At 52.1% G+C, this 20,154-nt stretch overlaps 1 protein-coding gene across 1 annotated transcript; it reads right to left on the bottom strand.

Annotated features, from left to right (window-relative positions):
- Positions 1-10,083: 10,083 nt before the first annotated feature.
- On the bottom strand, positions 10,084-19,926 carry DDX27 (DEAD-box helicase 27). Its single transcript, XM_066625424.1, has 21 exons — positions 19,790-19,926; positions 19,571-19,705; positions 19,426-19,485; positions 19,184-19,292; positions 17,557-17,606; positions 17,153-17,242; positions 16,312-16,417; positions 15,046-15,219; positions 14,721-14,871; positions 13,729-13,828; positions 13,356-13,497; positions 13,117-13,270; positions 12,948-13,029; positions 12,690-12,867; positions 12,468-12,574; positions 11,797-11,899; positions 11,598-11,692; positions 11,340-11,463; positions 11,113-11,203; positions 10,867-10,941; positions 10,084-10,762 (listed from the first exon to the last, which is right to left on the bottom strand). The coding sequence occupies exons 1-21, from the start codon at positions 19,880-19,882 to the stop codon at positions 10,747-10,749; spliced, it is 2,235 nt and encodes a 744-aa protein (XP_066481521.1). The 5' UTR covers positions 19,883-19,926; the 3' UTR covers positions 10,084-10,746.
- Between the last annotated feature and the right edge of the window lie 228 nt (positions 19,927-20,154).

Genomic DNA, 20,154 nt, shown 5'->3' with positions numbered 1-20,154 from the left:
CTCTCTTTTCATGAAAACAGGGGGGCATCCTGTGCTGGAGGTTTGGGGGGCTATAATGGTTGTTCTCCTGGGGGAGAAAAATCCCATACCTGAGGTCTGGCTGTTGAACATGAGATGAAAAAGCCAAGGGCAACAAAATCCCTGCACTTGAGAGCAGCCCCTGAAAGCCAGTGTCCTTGAATCAAAAGGGGGGGGGGAAACTAAGGCTTTCAGCAAAGAAGTTAAGACTCCTCAAACTTCCCTCATGCACTAACAAGCAGAGAAATGGCTACTTGAAGGATCCTTCTACAAGGTTCTAGGAGAGGAAGAAGGCAAAGCCTGGCTAGGTAGAGGCTGTCAGCAGGACGCACATCCAGGTGGGAGACACTGCAAATCAAGCAGGGGCCTCTGCTGGCCAGTTTTGGGGGCTTGTGGCTGGAGTGATGCAGTGAGTGCTTTTTTTACAGGAACATTTTAGTGAATGAAAGCAGCTGCACTCCTTGTTATTACCAAAGAAAGGCTTGGGCTGGCTAATCAGATTCAGAGGTGCTGGCAGGTGGGAAAACTGTTGTCCAGGCTGAGAGAGGGCTCCCCTTCCAGGGTCACATCCATAGCCTGGTACTTTCCCTAGGCGCTCAGAGACGTAGCTTCTGCTGGTCTGCCAGTTGCATCTCCTATGGACCCATCAGGCACAGTTACAGGGAAGCTGCCCATGAAGACCACTCAGCAACTCCACAACCAATGGGGACTGCTTTACACCTCCCTCCCAAGGTCACCTGGGGAGCTCTCACGCACCTGTCATCCTGGAGGTGAGAATGTACAACAGTTTTTTCTGTTGTCACTTCCACTATATGTAACTCCTTGCCAGAAAACATACCCACAGTTCCCCCCTCCCATTTCATCCTCAGTCATTTCAGCACGTGTAGTGTACTAAGAACATAAGAACAGCCCCACTGGATCAGGCCATAGGCCCATCTAGTCCAGCTTCCTGTATCTCACAGCGGCCCACCAAATGCCCCAGGGAGCACACCAGATAACAAGAGACCTCATCCTGGTGCCCTCCCTTGCATCTGGCATTCTGACATAGCCCATTTCTAAAATCAGGAAGTTGCGCATACACATCATGGCTTGTACCCCATAATGGATTTTTCCTCCAGAAACTTGTCCAATCCCCTTTTAAAGGCATCTAGGCCAGTCACCATCACCACCTCCTGTGGCAAGGAGTTCCACAGACCAAACAGACGCTGAGTAAAGAAATATTTTCTTTTGTCTGTTCTAACTCTCCCAACACTCAATTTTAGTGGATGTCCCCCGGTTCTGGTGTTATGTGAGAGTGTAAAGAGCATCTCCCTATCCACTCTGTCCATCCCCTGCATAATTTTGTATGTCTCAATCATGTCCCCCCTCAGGCGTCTCTTTTCTAGGCTGAAGAGGCCCAAACACCGTAGCCTTTCCTCATAAGGAAGGTGCCCCAGCCCCGTAATCATCTTAGTCGCTCTCTTTTGCACCTTTTCCATTTCCACTATGTCTTTTTTGAGATGCGGTGACCAGAACTGGACACAATACTCCAGGTGTGGCCTTACCATAGATTTGTACAACAGCATCATATTAGCCGTTTTGTTCTCAATACCCTTCCTAATGATCCCAAGCATAGAATTGGCCTTCTTCACTGCCGCTGCACATTGGGTCAACACTTTAATTGACCTGTCCACCACCACCCCAAGATCTTTCTCCTGATCTGTCACAGACAGCTCAGAACCCATCAGCCTATATCTAAAGTTTTGATTTTTTGCCCCAATGCGCATGACCTTACACTTACTGACATTGAAGCGCATCTGCCATTTTGCTGCCCATTCTGCCAGTCTGGAGAGATCCTTCTGGAGCTCCTCACAATCACTTCTGGTCTTCACCACTCAGAAAAGCTTGGTGTCGTCTGCAAACTTTGCCACCTCACTGCTCACCCCTGTCTCCAGGTCATTTATGAAGAGGTTGAAAAGCACCAGTCCCAGAACAGATCCTTGGGGCACACCGCTTTTCACCTCTCTCCATTGTGAAAATTGCCCATTGACACCCACTCTCTGCTTCCTGGCCTCCAACCAGTTCTCAATCCACGAGAGGACCTGTCCTCTAATTCCCTGACTGTGGAGTTTTTTCAGTAGCCTTTGGTGAGGGACCGTGTCGAACGCCTTCTGAAAGTCCAGATATCTAATGTCCACGGGTTCTCCCACATCCACATGCCTGTTGACCTTTTCAAAGAATTCTATAAGGTTTGTGAGGCAAGACTTACCCTTACAGAAGCCATGCTGATTCTCCCTCAGCAAGGCCTGTTCGTCTATGTGTTTTGAGATCCTATCTTTGATGAGGCATTCCACCATCTTACCCGGTATAGATGTTAGGCTGACCGGCCTATAGTTTCCCGGGTCCCCCCTTTCCCTTTTTAAAGATAGGCGTGACATTTGCTATCCTCCAATCTTCTGGCACCGTGGCTGTTTTGAGGGACAAGTTGCATACCTTAGTCAAGAGATCTGCAACTTCATTCTTCAATTCCTTAATAACTCTTGGGTGGATGCCATCGGGGCCCGGTGACTTATTGATCTTTAATTTATCAATGAGGTCTGAAACATCTTCTCTTTTAACCTCTATCTGACTTAACTCCTCGGTCAGGAGGGGCCGTTCGGGCAGCGGTATCTGCCCGAGGTCTTCTGCCGTGAAGACAGATGCAAAGAACTCATTTAATTTCTCTGGCATTTCTAAGTCTCCTTTTATCTCCCCTTTCCCTCCCTCACCATCCAGAGGGCCAACCGCTTCTCTGGCGAGTTTCCTGCTTCTAACATATTTGAAGCTTTTATTATTCCCCTTGATGTTGCTGGCCATGCATTCCACATAGTCTCGCTTGGTCTCCCATATAACCTCCTTACATTTCTTTTGCCACAGTTTATGTTCCTTTTTATTCTCCTCATTAGGGCAAGACTTCCATTTATGGAAGGAAGCTTCCTTGCCCTTCACAGCCTCTCTAACTTGGCTTGTTAGCCATGCGGGCACCCTCCTGGATTTAGTGGAACCCTTCTTTCTTTGCGGTATACACCTCTGCTGGGCCTCTATTACTGTTGTTTTAAGCAGCCTCCATGCACTCTGGAGAGATTGGACTCTTTTTACCCTCCCTTTCAACCTCCTTCTACCCAGCCTCCTCATTTGGGGGAAGTCTGCCCGTCGGAAGTCAAGGGTTTTTGTTAGAGATTTGCCTGGTATTCTTCCCCCAATGTGCATGTCAAAACAGATCACAGCATGATCACTGTTCCCCAATGGCTGACTAGCATTTACATCTCTAACCAGGTCTTGCATACCGCACAATATTAAATCCAGTCACCTGTCCTCTGGTGGGCTCCGTGACTAGCTGCTCTAAGGCACAGTCATTTAGCACGTCAAGAAATCCGGTCTCCTTATCGTGACCAGAACACAAATTGACCCAGTCTATATGAGGATAATTGAAGTCCCCCATGATTACAACCCTGTCCCTCCTTGATCTGTTTCCTCATTTCAAGGTCCCCATCTGATTTCTGGTCTGGAGGATGATAGCACACCCCCAGTATTACATCGCTGCACAAGCCTGGTAATTTAACCCACAGAGATTCTAGGGTGGAGTCGGACCCACCTTCAATCTCTACTTTGCTGGATTCTATCCCTTCCTTAACATAAATGGCCACCCCACCTCCAACACGCCCCTGCCTGTCCCTCCTGTAGAGTTTATAGCCCAGGATTGCGGTATCCCACCGATTCTCCGCATTGCACCAGGTTTCCGTTATGCCCACTGTGTCAATGTTTTCCCTTGTCACCAGACATTCCAGTTCTACCATCTTTGCTCGGAGACTTCGGGCATTCGCATAAAAGCATTTGTACACGGAATGCCCCAGGATGGGCTGCTTATTCGCTCCTTTGTCCCCGTATCCTCTCATTGTGCCAAACCGTCTATCGCATCCCCTCACACTACCTTTCCCAATTGCTTCTCCTAATCTGCCTTTGTCTTGTTGTTCTCTGACCTCCCCATCCTCATCCCATAGGGATGAGGAGTCCCGAACTGGATGCCCCTCGGCTCCTGTCGGCCTTCCCCCAGGGATCAGTTTAAAAGCTGCTCTGCCATGTGGTATTTTCAAGTGCTTAAGCAGAAGCACACAGAAAGCCTTGGTATGGCAATTGCGGGCAAACCCCCCTTGTTATTGGCAAACCGACAAGGAATGCTAGTTTCCAGGCTGAAGTGTGACAATAGCTGATACAGCACTCTGTGAAGAAGCACCCATTGTTCTCACCCCTGTATGAGATTCTAATGTGGCTTTATCTGAGAACTGAATGTAGCTGTCAATGTTGCAAGTACAATAAAAACGCAGGAGGAGGCTAGTAGAATCAGCTTTTCTCTCTCTCTGCTTTGAATCTAAAAGTCTGTCTCTCGTCTCTTCCTTGGCTCCTTGATTCTTTCCTGCACTTATTCAGCAACCTAGCCTGGGGGCTTGGTTGCTCCCCCAAGGGTCACTGCAACATCTGGCGCCCGAGCAGGGACATCTAATCCTAGAACAGGGACTTCTAGTCTCAGAACAGGAACCTCTAATCCTAGAACAGGGACCCTCTGCAACAATCAGGTACAGTAGACAGGCTGCTTGTCCTCTGGCTACCTCCCATTCATTGCTTTGACTTTCTGTTGCTCCAGTTTTCAAACCCTCAGAGTGCTTCTGCTTTAGCACTCTCCCTCAGGCAACAAGATACAGTCTTGTGTGTCTCCCAGGCAGCCTTGCGTTGCTACATTCGGGTTTATTCTGCCTCTCTGACTTTTCACTGCATCTGTTCTTATAAGCATCCTGTCTCTGAAGTCAAGTTGCTTCTCAACGCTATTGTAGCTATACCAGGCGCCCAGACGTGGGGCCAGCTAAGTATAGGAAACAAGCTTCTTTGCTCTTTTCTATATCAAGTAGCCTGTTTCGGGTTGCTTCCCAGTCATTGCTTCATCTGACCCTGAAACAGGGGCCACGCAGACTACAGCCCGCTCACCTCGCCTTGCACAGGTTACAGACGCGTCAATCATCCTTCGGGATCCCAGGTGAGTATGGGTTCCAGCCTTTCGGCTGAGCAAGAGCATCATCGCAATGACTTACGGTTCCTCCTCCGAAAAGCACAGCATTCTGTTTCCTCGCAGGAGGTCACAGACTTAGTGCGCATAATTGGAGAACAATGCCCATGGTATCCGGAGGCAGGCACTTTTAGGGTACACGATTGGGAACGTATAGGAGAAACTTTACATAAAGAACCCCGGGCTTCTATTCAAGTTCTTCATTTATGGCATCTTTGTTTAAATGCTGTCAAAAGCTGCACTCCAAAGCCAGAGCCACCAGGGCAGGAGAGTAACAATGCTCCTTCTAAAAGCCCTTGTATTTTTCCTCCTCCCCCTTCTGCACCAGCTCTGTTAGAGCAAAAAGAACCACCAAACATTAGACAACCCTCCTTCATGGAAGCCATGGCTCGCCAGGCCATGAAGTCAGAGAATTTAACAGCAGAAGAATCCCTCGAGCTATCCTTGCTCTGTCCTGTGGTGCAGGGTCACGATGCACAAGGACAGGTTACTAGAGTGTGGCAAACTCTTCCTTATTCAGCACTGAAAGAGGTAAGGGTTGCACTCAAGGATTTTGGCATCACAAGCACCTATTCCAGAGGGTTGCTAGAAGGAATTGCCAATGCATACCGTCTAGTTCCTTATGATTGGAAATCTCTCATGCGCATGGTTTTAACTCCTGCACAAAATGCAGTGTGGCTTAATGAGTTTCGCCAAACTTGTGAAATCCACGCTGCACGCCTGCGCGCACAAAATCCACAAAACAACGTAATTTGGGAACAGCTAGCGGGAGAAGGCCAATTCAGCACTACAGACATGCAGGTACAACTAGGGGACCAGTATTTAAGTGAAACAGCCAATTGTGCACTACGGGCTTTACATAAAGTCCCTGTAACAGGGCTGCCTGGAAAGTCTTTTGCAACAATTAGGCAGGGGGCGGCAGAATCCTACGTGGATTTTGTGAACTGCCTCCAGGAAGCCATTGGCAAGCAAGTAGACAATAATGAAGCAGCAGAAGAGCTGTTAATGAAACTTGCTATAGACAATGCCAATGAGGACTGCAGAAAGGCACTTCAACCCTTATCAGCAGTCCGGAACTTAACTCTGGCAGACATGATCAGAACTTGCCAGAATATAGGCACCCACAGTCACAAAGCTAGTCTCCTTGCAGCAGCCTTACAGCAGTCAGACGCCCAACTCCCATCCCTAAAACAATCACAGTGTTCACTGATGGGTTTCCAACCAGGGGGGTAGTTACATACCAAAGGGAAGGTCAGAAAAAAAAAAACCACACTTTATAACAAGAGCAAATTGTACAAGAGAGCTTTAAACACCTTGGCTCCAGTTCTGATCCTCAAACTGCTACTAACAAGCTAAACTCACCCCTCCCTTTCAGTTTAGTTTGTAGTAGTTCCCTAACTTTTCAGTGTCTCTCATTCCACACACCTTTCAGAACGGCAACCATCAGCCATTTTGTCCACCAGCAGCAGTTATTACAGCTTTAAAGTCAAACTAAACCTTATTCTGTCATTAGTCAGAGCTACACCTCTTTTTATTAAGATGTTTATGTAACGGTAATAACAAAGCTATTCAGGCTTTTAAAAAGTCTCCCTGTTCCCATAGCTTTGACTGATTCTATCCTGTTCCATCAGAATCCTATAGTTTTAATCAAGCCCTTAAGGCCTTTTTGTTTTCATATATAAGTGACTAGCAGATAGTAATATTTTAAATTAGTTGTAGTGGTTTAATTATATCAGAAAGGTTTACACAAGGTTATTTCCAGTTCAAAGTTCAGATTCTCACAGAGAGTGCAAAAGATAGCAGTTTAGCAACAGTTATGTTGCATTTCAAAGACCAGAGTAAGTCATACAATGGTTATGAAAAATGAAGTCATTGTGATTAAAAGTGCAATACCATTTGCTGACTGCAGAGAGTATGTGAATTATATGTGTAAGATGAAACAGAATTGTTTCCAGTAAAAAATGTATGTGTTTCAAAGAGAGAACCCCACATTGTAATAACACACATACAAGCTTTTTTCTTCTTCTCACTTCTGAATCTCACACACATACTCAATGCTTAGACATAAATCCCTTAAGATGTTGATGTAACTTCACTCACTCTCACTTCTAACTCTAACACTCTCTCAATGCTTAAATATAATGTGCTTTTACCCCCCATGTGCTTTTACAGATAATTGCCAGACCCAGAGTAAAAGGGCAAGCTTCATTAATAACTTAGCAGCAAGATTCTGCTATTCTGTTTATTTTCACAGAAATGTTTTAAGTGTCAGCACAGTGCGTGAAGATGCGTGGCACTAAAGTTTCCTGAAGACATCCAGTGAACCAAGAACCCCTAATAAAAAGTTCAATGTTGTTGTTCTTATGTTTGTTTTTGCTTTTTATAATTGTGTTAAAAGATAGTCATTTAGCACCCCCCTTAAGGGAGTGCATAGTATGTAACCAAGTTTTTAAATTTTCCCAATGTTTGCATAGCTCATGATCTTATAATGTAAATGTAATTCATGGTGAAATCCCAATGTCTTTCACTGCACACTCTTTATGTGGTCAGTGGCAGCAATTTAACATGTGCAAAAATATTTAACAAACCTTGTATGCCCATTAGAATGTGTTCCATGATAAAAACGTTTCTTTTAATTATGCAAATGTGTTGTAACCACCACCTGTTGTTTTAATTGATTTATAATAATTTTGTTCACAGCAAATTATTTTTAGAGAAAAAGGCGTTGCCTTTTCTCCCAACTGTAATTTTAGCATGTATTCATGAAGGTCTTTTTGTCTTATCCAATGTCCTTTTTGCATGGTGTCAAAATTTGTGTGTTATGACCCCACAATGCCAACCTAAAGTCTTCTTGTTTGGCTAACAAAGCCTACACCGATTTCATGAAATGCTATCTCAAAATTAAAAATAAAAATAAAAAGGGGGACAATGTGGTATTTTCAAGTGCTTAAGCAGAAGCACACAGAAAGCCTTGGTATGGCAATTGCGGGCAAACCCCCCTTGTTATTGGCAAACCGACAAGGAATGCTAGTTTCCAGGCTGAAGTGTGACAATAGCTGATACAGCACTCTGTGAAGAAGCACCCATTGTTCTCACCCCTGTATGAGATTCTAATGTGGCTTTATCTGAGAACTGAATGTAGCTGTCAATGTTGCAAGTACAATAAAAACGCAGGAGGAGGCTAGTAGAATCAGCTTTTCTCTCTCTCTGCTTTGAATCTAAAAGTCTGTCTCTCGTCTCTTCCTTGGCTCCTTGATTCTTTCCTGCACTTATTCAGCAACCTAGCCTGGGGGCTTGGTTGCTCCCCCAAGGGTCACTGCAACACTGCCACCTTTTTAATGTTATGCGGCAGCAGTCTGGTTCCATTCTGGTTCAAGTGGAGCCCGTCCCTCTTGTACAGGCCCCGCTTGTCCCAAAACATTCCCCAGTGCCTAACAAATCTAAACCCCTCCTCCCTACACCACCGTCTCATCCACGCATTGAGACCCCTGATCTCCACCTGCCAAAGCCCAAAATAGTATAAATAGTATAATACTGAACCCCAAAATAGTACAAGTTGTTTAGAGACCCTTGAAGTAGCTTGAGCACAGCCCTTGAGAACTCTTTATGATCTCCCTTTCAGTGCAGCAGCAAGGACATCTCCATCTACTCTCCGCACATTGCTGGACTGCTTCCTGCCCCTTGTATCACTGAAGAACTTGTAAAAACATCCTCTGCATTTTCCAGCTGGGGGAGAGAGAAGACTGCTGGGTGAAGGCCAAGATGGATTCAGATCTGCCTAGCACTAGTAAGAACTGGATCAGGCCATAGGCCCATCTAGTCCAGCTTCCTGTATCTCACAGCGGCCCACCAAATGCCCCAGGGAGCACACCAGATAACAAGAGACCTCATCCTGGTGCCCTCCCTTGCATCTGACATTCTGACATAACCCATTTCTAAAATCAGGAGGTTGTGCATACACATCATGGCTTGTAGCCCGTAATGGATTTTTCCTCCAGAAACTTGTCCAATCCCCTTTTAAAGGCGTCTAGGCTAGACGCCAGCACCACATCCTGTGGCAAGGAGTTCCACAGACCGACCACGCGCTGAGTAAAGAAATATTTTCTTTTGTCTGTCCTAACCCGCCCAACACTCAATTTTAGTGGATGTCCCCTGGTTCTGGTATTATGTGAGAGTGTAAAGAGCATCTCCCTATCCACTCTGTCCATCCCCTGCATAATTTTGTATGTCTCAATCATGTCCCCCCTCAAGCGTCTCTTTTCTAGGCTGAAGAGGCCCAAACGCCGTAGCCTTTCCTCATAAGGAAGGTGCCCCAGCCCCGTAATCAACTTAGTGTCTGAGGCAAGACCCCCAGGTGGTCTGTGGGGGCTCTAGAATACCAGGACAGGCTCACCTAGGCTGAGGAGGGCAGCAGTCCTTGAAAAGCTCTGCTGGGGCAGCAGCTGGAGATTTTGGGCAGCACCGATTCCCAGCCCCCTGGAAACATACCAATCCCCTCCTCCCTAAGCACTGCAAGTTGCCCCTTTCTGCACACCGTGCCTACCAGTCTGCCATGGTCTTCCAACTCCCTTTCATTCCTAGTCCTGTTGGCCTCCTTCCTTAATGCATCACAGCCAATCGTTTTCAGTGCATTTTCTACTTCAACCCAGAGCTGCACCACCTTCTTAGGTCATCTCTTTCCTGAATTTCAGAATATCAAATTGCACCAGCTTCAATCCAGGTCTTTCAGGGACTCTGACCTTCTGCTTCCCTTTTAACCACCCTTTCCTTGGCTTCCTTTCCCTAGGGGCCTTTTAGCAAGGCCTCTGTCCAAGGCTCAAATAAACCAGGCAGGCAGGGGACTCCTTTGTTGGCATCCTCTAAAAATTTCAAGGGACAAGCCACGGTTAACAGGTTCCTGACCTTGACACAGACTCTCCTGTCTCCTCCCCATGCCCTCCATGACCAAGAAGTGGAAGTCTCTGTTATTTGGAAATCTGGAAAAGCCATTTTTATAATACCCCAAGTACTTTTATTAAGAGAGCCACGTGTTCACATTCAAGTTCTAGAAGAAAGGAAGAGTAGGTGAATGGCACCTGGTCCCCATCCAGTTTGTCTCTGAGAAACCACCTTTTTGTCACTGGCATCTGAATGCTCAACTACCAGCCACGGAGCTGCCCCCCACACCTCAAGGTGTGGCTGAGGCCCTAGAGCAGGGATCACAAGGGCATCCAAGGTTGGGTTTCTAGCTACGGAAGCACGGCAAACATCACTGAGGCGCATGGGCCACCTCTGCACAATGAGAGGGACTCCCCCTTCCCCACCAGCATTGGGTAGGTGGCTCCTGAATGAAACTAGTGGGGGGGTCCTGTGCCAGCCATCACCAACGCCAGTGCTCCTGCCAGATGAAGCCTGCCCTTCTAAGCTCCCTTCCTTCCACAGCAGAGGGAGGGGCCTGCAAGCAGCATGTTCTCACAGGAGGACAGCAGTGTTTGATGTCCCATCCAGTTGCACAGACCAAGGGTCTTTTCTAAGCGATGACAGAAACATGACCAACAACTGAATCCATGGGCACCCAAGAGAGGAGCCAGACGAAGCCCACCTGATTTGCCATCAGGCTAAGCAAAGCAGTGCAGGTCATTGGAGGGCAGTCCTTGGAGCAGGGGCATTTCTCACTTTCTCTTATACCTACAAAAGAACAACAGCACCTTAGTCTGGGCAGGAAGGGGGGCAAGAGGGAGGACCTGCTGAAAGGCAAGTCAGGAGCAAGACAGGGGAAGGGAGAAACACACCTGGACTGGACACGGCCACTCCCTCCTTTCCTCCGGCTGGCGAGCCCCAGGCGCTTGTGGTCCTCGAAAGAAGGTCTACAGAACAGAGCCATCAAGGTCACAGTGGGTAGAGAACCAACAGGGTGGGCCCTCACTCAGCCAAACCCCTCCCAGGAAGGCAGAGCAGCCAGCTGCCATCTCCCTTGATGGACAGGATTCCCCCCCCCAGACAGCCACAGTGAGCAGCAGGCACCTCCCACGCCTCACCCAGAGCGGTAGCGTTTCAGGGCCTTCCTGCTGGTGTTGGTCAGCTCCTCGTCAAACACCGACAAGGTCTTCTTGCAGCGCCGTTTAGCACCTTGAATAATAAAGAGGAAATAGTGAAAGCCTGAGCTGGAGGCCACCCCCCCCCCCCGCTACCCAGGGGCTGCTGTGCTCCCAAAGTTTAGCAGGATCAAGCCTCTCCCCCACAGGAAATAGGAAGCAGCCCCTACCTCCCACTGCTGCCGGAGCATCTTCCGGCATGGCCCGTGCTCGCTTCGCGCGGCGGTTCCTCTTTGCCACACGTTCCGCATACATCTGGGCCTTCAAGATCTCGGACTGGGACCGCTCCTCAGGCTGTTGAGACAACAGAAATGCACAATGGCGACTGGAATCCCACTGACAGCCACATTCCACTGGGTCAGGGAGTCCACCCACCACCTCCCTCTCCTGGGGGGCATGCCATCCTGTCACTCTGCGCAGTTGCTCACTGTAAGCTGAGTCTTTTTCTGTGACTCCTTCATAAAGGCTTTCCTCTTCCTCTTGCCCCGAAGCGCCAGGTCAAACTCCTGCAGGGCCTGGGCAACTGTGGGGAGACCAGAAGAGGCAGGCAGGGATGGATCAGGCCAGCAGCCCATGAACAGCCAGCCAGCCAGCCCCTCCTCCCTCGCTCCAGGTCCCTGTCCTTACGCTTCTCCTTCTTCCTTTCCTCCTGGCTCTGGAACCAGCTCCGCGGGGCACCCTTTGCTGCCTCTGGTTCTCCCGTCCCCAGCTTCCGCTTAGCTGTGTTGATCTAGCAGGAAGTGCAGGCCAAGAAGACTCAGAAAGGGAAGACCTTTAGAGGCAGCGGCTCAGGGGTGGAGCAGGTGCAAAGTCAAGTTGCACAGCTTTGCCAGGGGCAACTGCAGAGCAACTGCAATCCTATCCACACTTACCTAGGAGTAAGCCCCATTGACTATAATGGAACTTGCTTGTAAGAAGACACGCATATGAGTGGGCTCTGAGCAAGCTGCTCCTTCCACCGACTCAGATCAGCAAGGGGCAAAGAACATACATAGGCTGAATGTACCCAGCTATCCCCCCTCGCCATGAGCAGCAGGGAACAGGCTCAAGCACAATAGGTGCTGGGATACAACACCCAAAAAGTCACACAGCCAGCACCTGGCAGGCAACTGCTTTGAGGGAAATATGAGGGCGGTCACCCGGCAATTTTGCCCAGAGGAAAACCAGCTGGAAAGTCCAGGCAAGCAGCTCTGCAGGAGCTCCGTCCCGATGCAGAATCGCAAGGTCTGAGACATCCCACTTGCTTTCAGACACCCACACCCACCAGGCCCCCTCCAAGTGTCCCTGCCACCCGCTACCTGTGCCTCTGAGTGCTGCAACTCCCGCTCCTCCCGCTCCAGGCGCAGCACAGCATAGATGTCAGGCTCCAGTTTCTCAATCTTCTCTCGGAAACGCAGGATCACATCTGGGGGAGCAGGCAAAGGGCAGTCTCTCCCCGCAAACACAACAGTTCACTGAGGAACTGTTCACAGCAGACCAGCCAGGAAATTCCCTCCCCGCACCGCCCCCACTGCAATTACCTTGGGGGAGGACTCTGGCCTTGACTGGCGCTTTGGCTGCTTTCACAATCTCCTTCAGCATCTTGCGCTCGTCCTCCCCCACCAAGGACACCGAGCGGCCTGCACGGCCAGCCCGTGCTGTGCGCCCCACTCTGTGGACGTAGTGCTTGGCCGTGTTGGGCATCGTGAAGTTGATGACCTGAGAGGAGACAGACAATTTCAGAGGGAGGGGCTACAGGCAGCATCCCTTGAAGGAGCTCCCAGGGCAGAGCACCCAACTGTTTTGACGCCTTCAATGTCCAGTCCTCGTGCTGCAACATCTGTGGCCACCAGCACATCAATCTGCTCATCCTTGAAGCGCCTGCAGAGGACAGGGTGTGCATCAGACAAGTCACCCAGGAGTGACTTGCCACTCTCCTCCCTCCTTCCCACTGACCTCCCTGCCTACCGGAGAGCCTCCAGGCGCTGGGCCTGGGAGAGGTTCCCATGCAGCTCGCCAACACTCAGGCCCATCAGTCCTAGGAGGATGTGCAGGCGATGTGCCTGTTTTTTGGTCTGGGTGAAGAGCATCACGTGATCTGAAAACGTCCGGCTCAGGAGGGCTGGAAAATCAAAGAGACACCTCTCAGTGGTCAGGCGCATCCAGCCTTCAGTCAGTGGTGGAGGAGGGCATCTTCCTGCTCCCACCTGCCACAATGGCTTCCCTGTCCCCTTCACGAGTGGGCCGGATGCGTACAAACTCCTGGCGCAGAAACGGGGCCACATCTGTATTGCTGTTTACAAAGACTCGGACAGGAGACTTCAGGGAGACCGAGGCCAAGTCTGCCACCTGCCAGACAGGAAAAAGACACATAAGAATAGTCCCTCCCCCAACAAGCCCCCTCACTGCCAGAGGGGTAGACAGGAAGCCAACACTCCAAGCAGTTCTGCCCCCCTTCTTGTTACTCCTACAACTGTCTCCTCTTACACTCCTCCTCACTTCCACCCCCACCCAGCACACCCCAGCCCCTAGCCCAGTCTCCCCCAGTGGGCACCAGGCCTGCCCCAATTTCCTCGATACCTCGTCCGTCATCGTGGCAGAAAAGAGCATGGTTTGGCGGTGGCGCGCACACAGCCGAATTATCTCTTTCATCTGCTCCTCAAAGTACTCATCCAGCATCCTGCAAAGTTGGATGAGAAACTCATAAGCCCCACTGGATCAGGCCAAAGGTCCATCTAGTCCAGCTTCCTGTATCTCACAGGGGCCCACTAAACGCCAATGGGAGCACACAAGAGACCCACCATCCCTTGCATCTGGCATTCTGAGGTAACCCACATCTAAAATCAGGAGGTTGCACATACACATCGTGGCTTGTGACCCATGATGGACTTTTGTCTAATCCTCTTTTAAAGGCCAGATGCCATCACCACATCCTGTGGCAAGGAGTTTCACAAACTACATGCCGAATAAAGATATATTTTCTTTAGTCAGTCCTAAGTCTCCCAACACCCAATTTTAGCTGATGTCCTCTGGTCCTGGTGTTGTGAAAACGAACCCCTTGCATAATTTTGTATGTCTCAATCATGTCCCTCCTCAGACGCCTCTTTTCTAGGCTGAAGAGCCCCAAACGCTGTAGCCTTTCCTCCTAAGGGAGGTGCTCCAGCCCAATAATAATTTGGTTGCTCTCTTCTGCACCTTTTACTACATCCTTTTTTCAGACGCAGTGACCAGAACTGGACACAATACTCCAGATGTGGCCTTACCATCGATTATAATATTAGCCGTTTTGTTCTCAATACCTTTTCTAACGATCCCAAGCATAGAATTGGCCTTCTTCACTGCCACCACACACTGGGTGGACACTTTCATCGACCTGTCCACCACCACCCCAAGATCCCTCTCCTGATCCATCACAGACAGCTCAGAACCCATTAGCCTATATGTGAAGTTTTGATTTTCTTGCCCCAATGTGCATTCCTGAACAGGCTGTCTGGGAAGAGTGTTCACCCACCCCGGGGGCAGAAAGGTTGAAGGAACTCTGCCAGACACACCTCAAAACCAGGGTGGCTCACCTGTCTGCCTCGTCGAGGATAAGAACCTCAATGCTCCCAAGGTGGAAAGAGGGACAGTTGTGCAGGTGGTCGATGAGGCGCCCCGGAGTGGCAATGAGGATGTCGGGCCCCGAGCGGAGAGCAGCCTCCTGAGTCTTGAGGTCCAGGCCCCCTGCAGTGACACAAGCGTCATTGGGGACCCATCCAGTCCCAGCACACACTGCAGCCTTCCCTGCCAGGCTGTGGAAAGGTTCCAGAGAAAAGCCCACAGAGGGAGCTGCCAGCCAGTCCCGATCCGAGCCAAGGCAGCACAGGGAAAGAAATCCCTCCAGCCCAGCACACTCACCCACTGCCAAGCAGGACGTGACGCTGGTGAACTGTGCCAGCTGCTTTGTGACCGAGTGCACCTGGATCCCCAGCTCTCGGGTTGGCACCAGGACTAGCACACGGGTCACTGGGGCCTGGCGAGGCTTGTAGATCAGGCGCTCCAAAACAGGCAGAATGAAGGCCGCTGTCTTCCCTGAGAGACAAATGCCAAGGATAAGATTCCAAGAGGGCCCCAGGCATCAATTCAAGGGGTGTCTGCTTCCAATAGGGAGGGCCACTGTCAGGCTCCAACCATTGCTACTGCTGGCCAGTCTCACCTGGAGCCCTTTTCTTTTTCAGGACTGCACCACTGCTGCAGAGGACCAACAATCATTCCTCACAATGGCCCAGTGCCTCCTTTCACGGGGGAAAGGAAGGGAACGCTCTGAGCCCCGATGCTCTGGCCCCCAGCAGGGCCCAGTTACGTGTACAACCCAGTAGCCCCACAGCTCTTCACAAGCCACTTGTACTTGTTCTGACCAGGAGACCCTCTGTAGCCCAAGGTGCTGCCTATGCCCTGTGCCACTCTGTGTGTGTCTCAGCTCGGTGCCCAGTGTGACCCCATCCCAGTTGCTCCTCTAGGGGCTGCTGCTTGCTCCAGACAGGGTGGCAAGGAGGGAGGCCCCTCAGGGTCTGTAGGCAGCCCACTCCCAGCTGCCATGACAAACGAGACCATCAGGTAGGGTGAGAGGAGAGCACAAGCAAGGCCTGTGCCAGGGAAGCAGCAAATGGCGAGCCAAGGCAGTGAAGGCCTTTGGCATTGCCCACGTCACACCACACAGGTGGACCAGCGCTTAAGGCACCTTGTGGCACATGCCAGCCAGAAGACTGGTCCATATAGGTGACTGGACATGTGATACCGTCTCCCCAGTGTGGCCATTTGTGGCTCCTCCCAGCCCATTCCTGTGGGGGAGATCACAGCTGACCCTCGGGGGAGCATCTTCAGGTTGTCACCTGTCTCTGATGCCTGCCGGTCCTGCCATGGTTGCAGGGGAAATGGCAGGGAGACTTGGGGCCCCAATGCAGGTCTTTGGGCTCCATTTTCTTCCTGCTTGCGCTAGTTTAATTTTTGACTGATGTTACAGGGGTGCAGCAGGACACCAGCATCCCCCTAATACCAGTTAAAGGAGCAGAGCATAGAACCTTGCAGAAAAACCAGCACGCACTTTGATGTTTCTGAAGACTGAGGGCTTATTCCAGGGCTCCAAATTTCCCAAAGTGTTGCGCACCTCGGCCTGGCGCTTACCTGTCCCTGTAGCTGCACAAGCACAGATGTCCTTCCCCAGCAGTCCCACAGGGATGCAGGCCTTCTGGATGGGAGTCGGCTGCTTGAAGCCCAGGGCGGTGATTGCCTGTCAGTCACAGCAGTGCGAAAACAGCCAGCATGAGCCACAAGAGGCTCTGCCACAAGCCAGGCATCCCACCATGCGCACAGACTGACAGCCTCACTTCGCCACCCAGCGATCACTCCTGCTGCTCCCTGGCTGCGCTGCAGGAATGCCATAGGCTGTGCTAGCCTGCCCCTAGGGCAGCAGTTACTTATTCCTGCCCTACTTCAAGTGCTGGTAAACTCCACAAGTTTTGCATCCCTTGCGCCTCTGCTGCGGTTTCTGGCCACTGCCTACGTCAAAAGAGGCAGACAGCGGCCCACAGGCAACGGATGGAGGATTTTTCAGCAGACCTCAAGTGGCAAGCAGCCCTTTGCTGCTAGAAGGGATGCTGCAGGGCTCCTTGCCACTAGAGCGTTGCTGAAACACCCTCCACCCACTGCCTGCCTCTTGTCCTGCAGCAGGCCCGCCCTAGACAGACTCTGCCCAGAGACCACCAGCAGAAACCAATGACAGGTCCACAGCCATCCACTCTCTCCATCATTTGCTCCAATGCCCCCCAAGCCAAACATCACAGACAGACCCCAGAGCCTTGGGGGAAGGTTATGGTTCAACGAGACAAAGATAATATTTCAACTTCTGGAAACAAAGACATTCTCAGACAGGACGACTCAACCTAGGCAGGGACATCCCCACCCAGCAAAGGTCACCAAGGCCACCCTGACCACCCCCTTCCAAGAAAAAGCAGCAACCAGGTACTTTTAGCAAGGGTCGGGAGAGGTTCATGTCTTGGAAAGAAAGGCTGTCGTCATATTGCGAAGCATCTTCTTCAAAGAGCTGCTCGGCTTCCTGGAAGGCAAACCCACAAAACAGAAAGGAAAAAACTGACCCACTGCTTTGGGGAGCCAGCTGAGGCATGAGTGCCAGCCTGAGCAGCACAGGCGACGGAGGAAGCTGCTCTGCGGGGCTGCAACTTAAGCTATGCAAAGAGGATCCAACTTTCAGGAGAAGCTACCCACGCAGTACCCATAAAGACTGTACTGACAGAAAAGGTTCTTGCAAGAAACAATTGTGAATGGCATGGCTTCCTCCCCCCCCCCCATCCTGACACCTTTTTTGAGGCAGGCAGCAGAAAGAGATGCAGACAGTGGCCCCCAGCTCACCTCCTCTCCCCCATGTTTCTGTTTCCGCCGCTTCTTCACCTTGAGCGTATCTATAAAAACCAAAACGGACAAGTTCAGCGTTGGTCATTGGACCCTGCTGGAAATCAGCCATGGCACCACTCAAAATGCCGCCTCAGGCCTGGCACCCTGCACCATTCCGAAACAAGGAGAAAGGCCAGCTGTTATGGAAAAAGGAACAAGTGTGTTCTCAACAGCCTCTTGACAGCAGAACAAGCAGGGTACAAACTGCAAGAGAGGAGATAGGATACCAGGAAGAAATTCTTGATGGTCAGGGCGGTTCAGCAGTGAGGCAGACTGCCAAGGGAGGTGGTGGTCTCCCTCACTGGAAATCTTCAAGCAGATGTTCGACAAGCACCTGCTGGAGAATTTCCTGCTATAGTTAAGAGTTGTCGGTGTTACTGATTTTCTAAGTCACTTACAACTCTACGATTCTAAGATCACTCTTAGGGTTCGGACAAAGTATCTACTGGCAGGGCTTCAGCTAACAACTCCTTGCTTTTGCAAGAGCAGGAAATTGAATGATAGGGTCTGCCCCCAGAGAATGATGGATCCAGAGGGATTCCAGAGGGCTCTGGGGGAGTTTCCCATTTCCAGGACTGGCAACTCATCTGCTGGTTTGACTCTGTAAAGAGGAAATGGCTAGAGCCAGATGGAAATGGCTGTAGACCAGATTGCTCCTGCATGATCCCTTCCCCATCGTAGAACACAAGCAACCATAGGTTTACTGAGGAGCTGTGGGCAACACAACAACCAGTCAGATACATTGAACGACAATGGAGAAGGACTTGTGATGAATCTGACTGAACACAGTCACAGAGAGAAACCCATGCACACAGCAGAGAATACTTGGTGCCAGCAATGGCAGCAAAAAGGTTCTTTTCTGCCTCTGTTGGACCTGTAGAGTGCCATCCAGCTAAGTTGCTCTGACTTGTGTGAGGTTTCTTACTTCCAGCCCCAAATACTGTGTGTGAAGATTATACGGTCTTCAGCTGTGATGGTTTCGCGTCTGCCGTAATCCAGACTCTAACACAATCTGCTGATGCCCCCCAGGCCTCCGTGTGTCCTGCTGTTTGGGATTCTTTTCAACCTACATGATCCAAGGAAGCAGACAGGATCCTCTGGAGCACAGGGACGACCGCCTGCCTGCCTGCCCAGCATGGCTTGCAAGACCAGCCCTGGGAGGCCTGGCCAAGCTGGCGGTAGGCCTGTGAACAGGTCTTTGATGGAGCAGCACTACCCGGGGCCTGAAGACAGCCGTGCCTCACCCTCCTGGAAAAGCCAGGAGGCCCACCACCTTGGAGAATTCCCAGGCCTCCCTTTCCAGGGCAAGCAAGTGGCGGCATCTCTGCCCCACAGGTCCTGGGAGGAGGCCTGTCTGGGTCCCTCTCAGTGATCTGCACGTGTGAGAGGCTGCAGCTTCTTCCTCGGAGAGTCTCGCCTTCCACCTGCGGACACTGGATGGCCCTGCCTCTGGGCGCCCGGCATCTGGCCCCTTCCCTGCTCCGCGTGGCGGACCCGATCCTGTGGCCAGCTTCAGGCAGGCTCCCCCACCGCCCCTTCTCTCCCCCGCCCGGCGACACCACCAGGGCCCGCAGCCGCCCGTTACCCGCTGGCAGGAAGACGGCCTCGTCCGCCGAGCAGCCCTCCTCGTCCTCGCCCTCCGGAGCGGCCACTCCGGCGCCCCCGCCCGCCGCACCGCCTCCAGGCTGCTTCTCCTGGGGAAGGCAGGACGGTGAGCGCGGCGCTCCCCCGCCCGCGCCGGCAGAGGCGCGCAGCCCGAGGCCCTGAGCAGCGCTGCCGGCAGAGGGCCTGCCGCGCCATCCTGCCCCGGCCCGGCCCGGCACTCACCTGCGCCCTGCGGCCCCTGCGGACGGCGGCGATCTTCTCGTCCAGGCTGGTGGCTGTTCTCTGCGGGGAGGAGCGGGGTCAGGGCGCCGCCGCTGCGGGAGCCCCGCGGAGTCTCCGGCGCCGCCCGCCCGCCTGCCTGCCTTACCTTGGCCCTGGCCTGGCCGAGCGCCTCCGCCCAGCCGCCTCCGCCCAGCGCCGCGCCGCCCTTCTGCTCGAACACAAAGCCCGCCGCGAAGTCCCCTGCTCGGCCGCGGCGCCCATGGCCCGGCGCGCTCGGCTCCTGCGGAGAATAAGGCTGGTCAGCGGGAGGGCCCAGCCCGCCGCACCCGCCCCGGCCCAGCGCCCCGCCGAGTCTCCGCCGCACCTCCTCCCCCTCGGAGCCCCACTCCTCCGGCTCCGGCTCCTCCTCCCCGCCCGGGCCGCCCAGGGTCCGCTTCAGCGCCGCGCCGAGCTCCATTGCGCCCCGCCGCCGCTCTCCGACCACGTGGCACCACGCGCCCCCGCTGCCTCCCCTGGGCGGGGCTCCGCAGCCCGCCCCTGCGCCGGGCGGGACCAGCGGAACTCCTGCGGGGAGGGAGGGAGGCTGCCTTCCTGTCCACATTCGCCTCGGGGGCTCTGCTGGGGCTCACTCTGAGTAGACATGCGGCACGTGGGGCTGCCAGGCTGCGATAGACATGCGGAGGTGGGGCTCTCGTTCCCCTAGAACCGGCTCTTCCGCACAGGGCTGCG

The sequence above is a fragment of the Tiliqua scincoides genome, chromosome 4 (assembly GCF_035046505.1).
Source record: "Tiliqua scincoides isolate rTilSci1 chromosome 4, rTilSci1.hap2, whole genome shotgun sequence".
NCBI lineage: Eukaryota > Metazoa > Chordata > Lepidosauria > Squamata > Scincidae > Tiliqua > Tiliqua scincoides.
Note: the sequence above shows the minus strand (reverse complement) of the source record. Positions and strands in the feature narration are given on the sequence as shown.